We start from the raw sequence: 10410 nt of genomic DNA, 5'->3' as shown, positions 1-10410 counted from the left end.
ACACCAACGTAGAAAAAGAAAAGAAAGGAAAGGGTAAGAGAAGAAAGAAAGAAAGAGTAAGAATTATGGAGAACAAGGAGGAAGATGTGAAAGTTGGAGCAAGTAAATTCACAGAGAGACAAGCATTGGGTACAGCAGCTCAAGGTGACAAGGACTACAAAGAAGCACCACCAGCACCATTGTTTGAACCAGGAGAACTCAAATCTTGGTCTTTCTATAGAGCTGGGATTGCTGAGTTTGTAGCCACTTTCTTGTTCCTTTACATAACTGTTTTAACTGTCATGGGTGTTAATAGATCACCCTCTAAGTGTTCCTCTGTTGGCATTCAAGGCATTGCTTGGGCTTTTGGTGGTATGATATTTGCTCTTGTTTACTGCACTGCTGGAATATCAGGTACCCTTTTCACTATTTTTCTTTAATCTTTCATTTAAGAGGTGTTTGTGAAGATTTATATGGAGCTTATTATTATGTTTATTCTTTAAAGTTTCAATAAGGTTACTAGGCTTTATGTAACATTGTATGTTTCTTTGATTTCTTTCAATACTAGTAAGTTGAGCTTATAAAAATAAGTGCTTTTTAGTTTATCTCAAAGAATAAATCATCACTGGTTGATGGTGTCATGGGTTGGTTCCTTTCAAGTTTCAATTTTTAGATGCTTTTTAAGAGGTTATTGTAAGAACTTACACGGAGTTAGTTGATGTTAAGAAAATATTTTATGAGAATAAGTTTTTTTGGACTTATAACAACACTGTTAAGTCTTCTTTTTATTTCAACAAGTTATCAGCTTTCAAAAAAATGGAAGTAAAATATCCTAATGATTCTCGCTTATATACAAGTAATTCTTACCTTTTTATAGTTTATTTCAAGATCTAACCATCACTTTAGTCACCAAGAATTGTGTTTTAGTGAACTATTGGGAGATAAAAACAAGAATGAATTGAGGATTTACTCTTCATTTTACCGAAAATCGGGTCGCATCACAAACAAGTGCTTAATTTAACTCTAGTTAGTTATTCTTTCAAATTAAAGATTTTTTTCCCTTTGAACTAACCAATTTAGAGGTTGTTGTTTGTTGGTATAGGTGGACACATAAACCCTGCAGTGACCTTTGGTCTATTTTTGGCAAGGAAGCTATCCCTGACAAGAGCATTATTCTACATTGTGATGCAGTGTCTTGGAGCTATCTGTGGTGCTGGTGTGGTTAAGGGCTTTGAGGGTAATGCTAGGTATGAGTTGTTCAAAGGTGGTGCTAACTTTGTGAACCCTGGATACACCAAGGGTGATGGTCTTGGAGCTGAGATTGTTGGCACTTTTGTTCTTGTCTACACTGTCTTTTCTGCCACTGATGCCAAAAGAAATGCTAGAGACTCTCATGTTCCTGTTAGTATTCTTTCTTCTCACATATACTATTTTCTCTTACCATTTTGTACTGATCTTGCTTCACTTAATTATTAATTTATTTATTGCCATTCTAACTTATCCCTAGTAATTAATTACTATTATTATAAGGTTAAATCACTCCTTGTATTTCTTTATATATACATATATATTAAATGGTTTAGTTAGGTTTTTAAATATATATATATATGTGTGTGTGTGTGGACGTTTGATTTTTTCTTCTTCAAAACTTCAGGAACCTATACATGATGAGTGGATGGATGAATTAAGAAAACAAATTGAAATTTAATGGAATATTAATGAAAAAGTATATGTCAAATTTTCTAAGTATTTGGTGATCCAATTATACAAAAGAATTATGTTTTATTACATTACTGAGCGCTATGACTACTTCGATTTAATGATAGATATAATTGTTGTATTGTACTGGTATGAATATCGGTTTTCTGGTTCAACCAATCCGTTCGATCCGGCTTTCACATGGATGGCGTGGTTAATGAAAGTTAAATTGTATGATGATATAATTTGCAGCTGCTGGCCCCTCTTCCCATTGGGTTTGCTGTGTTCTTGGTCCACTTGGCCACCATTCCAATTACTGGAACTGGCATTAACCCAGCTAGGAGTCTTGGTGCTGCTATTGTCTTCAACAGAGACCTTGCATGGGATGATCATGTAATAACTCTTTTCCTTCTTACTTTCACATTCATTATATTATGTCACTTCAATTATTGTTATATATTATAAAATAAAATGACATGTTTAATAATTTAATTTTAATTATTATGGGATACTACAACAGTGGATTTTCTGGGTTGGACCTTTCATTGGAGCTGCCCTTGCTGCTGTATATCACCAAATAGTTATCCGAGCAATTCCTTTCAAGACAAGAGGCTAATTCATTATGTGCTTATGTTCTTCTATTTCTATTTATGATCATTTTCTTTTAATCCATATTATTATTATTATTATTATGTGTGTAAATTATTATTATGACATAGGCCACTTGTGTAATTTGTGAGCACTTATGGTTTTGGATAGAGATTCCTTTCAAGCTTGATATTATGCCTCCTCCTATAGATGATTTTCCACTTATTTCATCAATAAATATTTTTAAAAACACTTCAAATTAATAACTACTTTGATGAATTTATAAATAACCAAACTAATAAAGCTTGCAGTCAATAAGAGTTATTATGATGCTATGGGAAAAAAACATTGTTTTCATTAAGATTAGTGAACACTCTTTAAGAGTCAAATTCTTAAGCCCTACAGCTATAGCGACTAATCACATAATATTGTACTCCATGAGCATCACATACTATAATATATAACATCTGAAACTAGTTCTGAATTGAACTTTTACTGGAGTAACAAGCTGCACTTAAAAGAATAGAAAAAGATGTATATACTTACAATGTAACATATAAATAAATGGTAAATGATACATTGATTTTGTATAAATCTTTTTGGTAGTATGAAGTTTCAATACAAATATCTTATCACATTCCATTCTTAGCTTCACAACCTTACAGGATTTAGTAAAGTAGCGCTAGCTTAATATACAGTGATGAAATTTTAATTCAATTTCATCATGATCATGAGATCGAGTTGAGTCTCCTCCACCTTGGATATAGTATTCTTTCTATTATTGTTTTCAAGAACATCATTCTCAAAACTTGTATCCCTCAAAGCATAAGAGTTTTGCAGAGTAGGAGCAATATTTTGAAGCCTTAGGATAATACCCAAAGGTTCCTGTGAATATGTCTGTTGCTTATTGCTTTGATTATATGGTATGACACCACTCCCACCAGTGCATAGTGACAGGGAAGAAGAGCGTGATGCAATAATAGGATGACATATTGGAGAAAAAGACATCTTTAAACTCACATTTTGAGGTGTTTGGATCACACCCAAAGCTTCATGCAACAATGTTGGCTTCTTTGTTTGATGTAATGGCTTTATACCAGTATCACCACATGTGCACAAAGAAGAAGAAGAAGAAGAAGAAGAGTCACATGCAGTATAAGGAATAAATATTTGTTGGTTTGGTTGATGAAATGAAATTGCCTCAGTAGTAGCACTAGTACGTGATGACAATGAAGAAAAACCAGATGCACTGCGAGGACTATATGTTGGATTATGCTTTGTTTGATAGAAAGAGATTGCACCACTACCACTGGTGCCAAATAATGGTGAAGAAAAACCAGATTTAATAGTAGCAATCGACATTGGAGTGGGAGACACTAGAGATGAGATATTCCATGGTGAAAGCATATCGCTGAAAATAACAAAAACTGATATAATTAAAGAACAAATTTTGACAAGTATCATAAATGCCACTTTTCCAAATATTGAAGGTTAATTATGAAGCTACTTATCAATGAAGATTGATTATGTGGGTATGAGAGAAAGACCTTGATCCCGAACTATTTCTTGACAGATTGATATCACTTGCTTTTGAATGTAAGTATGAATCAAGTTTATATGGTCCAATGCCCTAAAATAAAATCAAGCAAAGTGTGAAAAACCAAACCGAATAAATAAACAGATATACAATATGAAGAACAGTTGAATTACTTTTACCTGAATTGATCTTTCTAGTTTGAAATTTTTGACAAAAGGATGCAACAAAAGCTGTGAAGCTGAGGGACGACACTGTGGATCTCTTTGCAAACAAAGGTTGACAAAGTCTTTTCCTTCTTCTGATAGATAATCTGGGACTAGAGGAATTTCTTCAGTGTTCCCGAGTTTGAACATAGCAGCAACCTTGCATGTTCAAGAGAACAAATATAAGCAATCAACATCTACACAAGATTGGATTCATTAAGAAAATATATTTTGAATGAATAAAATCTTCTTGAGTTTTTTGTCAAAATTCACTTACCCCTTCATATTGGCTCCAAGGTGGTTTTGTTGTAGCCATCTCCAAAATGGTGCAACCAAGGCTCCATATATCAACAGAAACATTACAACGACTTGGATTTATGATAATCTATATATAATATATATATTAACCAGTGTCACAAACATGAATACTGCTTGAAAAAACATCAATAACAAAGAGTGGTGATTGACAAAGAAATCAAAATCACACTCACCTCTGGTGCCATCCAATGAGGACTTCCTTTTAAAGAGAATTGGCAAGGATTACGACCTATCTGAGATTCATTTCAACATGCAAAAAAAATAAACCATGCAAATATTAGAAGCCACAACCCCTTGCTAAAGTGAATACAATATGCTTAAATCAACTCAAAAAATACTCAATGCCATAAGGAACTTTCTGATATAATATTATAAATGGTCTTACATATTTGGCCATCCCAAAATCTGCCAATTTCACAGTCCCATTAGGATCCACCAATATATTTGCTCCTTTGATGTCCCTAAACAAAATCCAAGAATTAGAACAAAGAATATATTTTAACAACAAAATAAAAAAGACAACAGTAGAAATAAAAGTTGTAATAATTAAGACATGCAGTCTCACCTATGAACAATGCATTTGGCATGTAAATATGCAAGACCGGACAAAATTTGTCTAGTATAAGAACGAATGGCAGATTCACCAAGCTGACCATATTGTTGAAGCAACGTATATATTGACCCACCAGCAGCATATTCCAAGTATATATAAAGTTTGTCACCTACCTGTTTAATATAGAGAACCATAAATAAATAGAAGAGAATTTGTATATTGTATGTTGTAGATATAAATAAATATGATTTGCATTCATTAAAAGCAAGTGACTATTGGTTGTTGATTTCTACGTAACTTCATATATTTTAAGATCTCAACTGATTTTACTAATTTGTAAAGGGAGTCATACAAAAAACTTCATTAAACTGGAGTGAAAAACTCAATAGGTATACCATCTCAGATCCATAGAAGCGTACTATATTTGGATGCCGCAAGTTACTAAGCAAAGCCACTTCCTGCAAGATACATCAACTATACTTGTTCAGGATCCTCCATAAGGGAAACTGAGGAATGCATATTTTTAATATTTTCACTTTCCAAATGAGACATAAAATGTAATGCCCGAAGTGCTTTTTAACCTAATCTATAAAAGAAATCTTACTTGGCGAAGTTGTTTTGCACTTTCTACTGATTTAGGATCATCTGGACAAAGGGTTACCTCCTTCATTGCACATATCAGACCACTATCACTATGAATCACAAGTTGGAATGAATTAGATATAAATAATGGAATAACTACAAACATTATATCGTAAAAACTGCTATTTGATATTTCTAAATTCAAGCGTAGAAAATTCCTAATATCATTAATATAAAAGTGATATATGATCATCGGTAGAAATAACATGAGTAAGTGTCTAGAATGGAAATTGTTACAAACCTGTTAAAACCCACAAAAACTTGTCCAAACGTTCCTTGTCCAAGAAACCGACCTTTTTTCCATTTTGAAGGGCGTGTTAGAATACCTGAACCAGGACTGTGGGGAGAAGAAGCTTGCACAGTAGAATAAGATGTAGGAAATAGTAAACCATTATGTGTTGCTAATGGATGAAGAGGGGTAACTGCTTCACTTTGTATCCTAGAATTGAGGTTGGGGCTTATCTTTCTGGAACTAGATATTGGAGAAGACTCAAGGTTGCACCTATTGTGTGTCCAAAATACATCTCTTTTCAAATCCCCACCAAATAAATCATGCCCAATATTATGAACTGAACGCAGGCTAGAGTAGTGCCAAGAATCTATATCAGGATAAGGCTTTGATGAACAGAATCCAGAATTCAAAACATGCTGATCATGACCAAATGTTCTTCTCGTTGGACTTCTAGAAGAACTTATTATTGTATTTTTTGTGGGACTCCAAAAACCACTTCGACGAGGTATTATTTGCAGATTTTGTAGTTGTGTGACACCCTTTTTGGATAGTTTAGGTAAGATTTCATTATTGCATAATTGAGGTGTTGGTGTGGTGGATGATGGTATTAAGCTTTTTTGGGTAGTAGTAGTAGTAGTCAACAACTTATCATTGCAAGCCACACTTCAAGAAAACAGAAAAAATTAATTTAATAAGATGAATATAATGCATAGAGAGAGTTTAAATATGTATTTCTTAATAAAAAAAAGTATATCTTAATGGAAGTAAACTAACCTGGTGATTTTGTTTCCATGGCTAGAACTAGAAAGTGGATCATGTATAATAATATCACTATTGTTATCATTGCTGGAACTAGAAAGTAATGCTATAGGTTCTTTCCTTTTTGAAACATGACGAGGTTTTGAGGCTCTAGTACTTCCTAGTTTTGATGTTAAATGATTGTGCAACTCTAACAATGGCAACGAGAGGGGATGAGTATGGTGCATTCGTGCATTTATTTTAGAACAAATAATAATAATTGTAGAGAGTGATATTGATCTTGAAGGGACTTTTTGGGGTCGAGATTTCTTCTTTGGGATTGTGTCAATGCTATGTCTCTTAGATTCTATTGATTTATCATTGCATTTCTCTTCACAAGACAATTTTATTTTCAGTTGTATCTTATCAACACTACTCTTCCCTTTCTTTTCCTTCTTTGCTTTTTTGGATGTAAATGTTCTCCACCACCATGCCATGTTTTTAAGAAATGCTTAAAAAAAACACACGAAAATTATTGGGAAATATCTGCAAAATCTATGTATGAAATAATGTTTCTCAGAAGCCAAGAGTACACCAAGGAACAAAATGTAAGACTTGTGTTTCAACTATTGTGAGCACCTGAAAAAAAAGTTTCCATTATAGTTTAGTTTTTATATAAAATATACCTTTTATAATAAAAATAAATTAAACAAATAAAAAATACTGTAACAGAAAGTAAAGGAGATTAGGTAATTGGTTTTTTTATAAATATTTTTTTATTAAAAGAAGAAAGTAATACTTAGAAAGGAAAATAAAATCAACAACAAAAACATATTAATTAACATATTAACATGTTTTTTTATAGATAAATATTAGTGTGTTACTATCTGTGGTGGGTTCGACTCTAATCCTAACAACCTTACCACTCCATTTCTGAAATCATCCATCCTATCAACTACCTTATAATTCTCAACCTATTAACATGTTTAGTAGGTAATTTATTATATATATATTAAATCATTTTTGTTGATTGAAAGTTTAGTTTGATCAACACCTTTCGGAATAATTAAGAATGAGATTGATCAAATGAAACACTTAAGGATACATTACAAACGAATTACACAAGTCATCAAAGAAGTTTTATTGATTTGGTGATTAGTCTTAAACTTCACCAAAAAAGGCAGTAATTAGTCATAAAGAATTAGCCATTGTCAATTTAGGAAACATTTAAATCAAGTACGAAAGCATTATGATATGATACCAATAATAAAATTGTCTTTTGCCGATAAAAAATAAATAATAAATAACAAAAACTAAAAAAATATAAGATTCAACAAACTAACCGTTTGTGTTGCCAAGTTGATAATCCATCCGATTTTCCACTTACCATTGGACCAAAATAATGTAGGACTGCAAACATGATAGAAATAATGTGCTATGATGGGATATAGTGTTTAGTTCAGTCACTACGAAAAATTGTCTTAATTATTTTATTTTATCGGCAATGAAAACTTTATTAATCAAGAGATAAAAATATTATAAAAACAAATGGTAATTCTATCCAATGAATCGCAGTAATTAATAAAGAGAAAGACAAGTTGATGAATATCTCACTCAATCATTTGTCTCAATTGTTTACTGCAAACTTGGTGTGTAAAAATCTTTTTTTCTTCTTCTTCTAAGTCTTGGTTGGACACTAAATTTCAGGATCCCATTCGTTTAAGCTCAAAAAAAGATTTTCTTTTTATAATTTTCCTGTACATTAGAAGTTAATTAATCGTATTTGGTTCAAGTAAAAAATCATTTTATATTTGTGATATATTAAAAATATGATTATTTAAAAAATCGTAGTCGAACATGTTCTATAATTTTGTTAGTAAATAATCCAAAACAAGAGTCAACATCATATACAAGTGCATGAATTCGATCATTCACATAAAATCATATAAGTACATGCCAACAACAAATTACATTTATTAAACATAAGGGATCTTGCCACATAGTTCAAATTTCACAAAAGAATCATCCAACCACCACAACCCATTAGAATTTATATAAATATAATTTGCTATGGTAGACATATAGTGATCAATTAAATGTAAAAAAAATATAATGCAATTTAATATAATCCTATGATTATAATTACTCACTGTGAGATGTCGCTGTTCTGGTGAATATTAGAAGTTGTAATTGAAAAGGGCATAGAAAAACGAAGAGAACTGGAATGATACTGATGGTGAGAGGAAAAAATAAGAAAGTACGTATACTTATATGCAATTTCGTAATTACTTTATAATATTATATTAAATATATTATATAATATTATATCCTATGTCCAAACATTAACAAATAATTGAATAGGATGAATACTTTTATATATTTAATAGTTGCAACTATAAAGGACTCAATGTAACTGCAACAAACACAAGATGGTTTGCCAACTTCGCACACAGGATTGTGATCTTATTATGTGTCATGCCATTATTGGATTAGAACACTGAATTGGGGTAGATTCTAAAACAGGGTTCTTTCTAAGTGTGAGTTTTGAGTGTCATTATTATAAAGTAATTGAAAGAAAAATGATTTTTTCCTTTATATTTTAAGAGTAAAAATATAATATTATCTATATTATATAAATTCAAAACTTGAAATAATTTCTCTCATGGTGTAATTTTCATTTCCTATATTCTCCTTAATATTATTTAATTTTTACAAAAAAACTATATAATCCTAAGCATCTACCACCAATACATTAGTTAACTACATATCTTACCTTAAAAACATTATCATAAACACACAGAAAATATAGGAAATGAAAATTGAATATGTATGTCACAATATTCACTGGTAGGCACGAAGTGACTAGTTTTAAATAAAAAGGATATAGATATTAAGATTTTTTTTTCATAGCACTTCCATCTGGAGAAGAGTTTCTATAGCAACTACAATACACTAGCACTAGGTAATAAAAAAATTCTTCCACTCTCTGGAATTTCATGATTTTCCGATTACTAACAGTTTTTATACTTGCCTTTAACTACTAGTATTTGATTAAATGATTAAGAGGGGGAAAATAAAAAGAATGAATATTTTTCCAAGGTTCATAGTAAAGTAATCTCATAAATCGCCAAAATTAATACAAAAAATCATTAGATATCGAGGATAAAAAATAGAAACGCGTTACCTACCAAAATAAATAAAAATGAACTCATTAAATTTAAATGTATATTTTTCTCAAATTTTTGTTTTTTCCTCTTATTTAAAGGGAATTCAACGCATGCCTTACTCAGTGGTTACATTTTTTTAGTTTAAAAATATGGTTTTGTAATAATATATAAAAAAGTAAGTTACACTAAATTTTTTGAGATTTATGTTTTATGTCAATTACATTTATTATTATTCTTCTTTAAAACATTACATCTACATTCTATAAGAAGCGTAAGTGCAATTACACTCACATTACAGATATTAAGCTTAATGAATACACATAAATTAGAAGTACTTGATTCAATGAAAATTGATTTGAGATAAGTTTCGAATGGAATTATATTTTTAGCTCAATATTTTTTTTAATTATGTATAAATATAAAAATTAATCTAAATTTTAAATCTAAGAAATTATATTGTAAATATTATATATTAATATATACAATTCTATATTTATATTAATAGGTGTAAATTTGAAGGTTTTATGCATACAATATATACAATTCTATATTTATATTAATAGGTGTAAATTTGAAGGTTTTATGCATACAATACACGTTAGTATATGAATAATATAATTATATATTAATGTAAAAATTATATTTCATAATAAGTATAAAATGCTTTTTAAAATATGTATTTATTAAGATATAGGATTTTATATTTAGTATGCATAAATTTGAAGATTTTATGCATGAATATACACAAGTTAGTA

At 30.5% G+C, this 10410-nt stretch overlaps 3 protein-coding genes across 4 annotated transcripts; 1 reads left to right on the top strand and 2 right to left on the bottom strand.

The window, feature by feature from the left end:
- Positions 1-2455, top strand: LOC109348612 (probable aquaporin PIP1-2). 2 transcript variants are annotated; one of them, XM_019589120.1, is made up of 5 exons: positions 1-393; positions 1082-1380; positions 1930-2070; positions 2198-2297; positions 2336-2455. In XM_019589120.1, the coding sequence occupies exons 1-4, from the start codon at positions 66-68 to the stop codon at positions 2291-2293; spliced, it is 864 nt and encodes a 287-aa protein (XP_019444665.1). In that variant the 5' UTR covers positions 1-65; the 3' UTR covers positions 2294-2297; positions 2336-2455. The 2 variants fall into 2 exon arrangements, with proteins under 2 accessions (XP_019444665.1, XP_019444664.1); XM_019589119.1 differs by having other exon boundaries at positions 2-393; positions 2198-2363.
- On the bottom strand, positions 2916-3732 carry LOC109348614. The gene has a single exon (XM_019589121.1). It carries the CDS (start codon positions 3727-3729, stop codon positions 2974-2976), a length of 756 nt encoding a protein of 251 aa, XP_019444666.1. The 5' UTR covers positions 3730-3732; the 3' UTR covers positions 2916-2973.
- Positions 3773-6985, bottom strand: LOC109350374 (mitogen-activated protein kinase kinase kinase YODA-like). Its single transcript, XM_019591616.1, has 10 exons — positions 6525-6985; positions 5760-6413; positions 5481-5568; positions 5272-5334; positions 4889-5049; positions 4709-4784; positions 4497-4556; positions 4283-4390; positions 3982-4164; positions 3773-3895 (listed from the first exon to the last, which is right to left on the bottom strand). Exons 1-10 carry the CDS (start codon positions 6983-6985, stop codon positions 3776-3778), a joined length of 1974 nt encoding a protein of 657 aa, XP_019447161.1. The 3' UTR covers positions 3773-3775.

The sequence above is a fragment of the Lupinus angustifolius genome, chromosome LG06 (assembly GCF_001865875.1).
Source record: "Lupinus angustifolius cultivar Tanjil chromosome LG06, LupAngTanjil_v1.0, whole genome shotgun sequence".
NCBI lineage: Eukaryota > Viridiplantae > Streptophyta > Magnoliopsida > Fabales > Fabaceae > Lupinus > Lupinus angustifolius.
The sequence above is the reverse complement of the archived record's forward strand: the minus strand, read 5'-3'. Positions and strand labels throughout refer to the sequence as shown.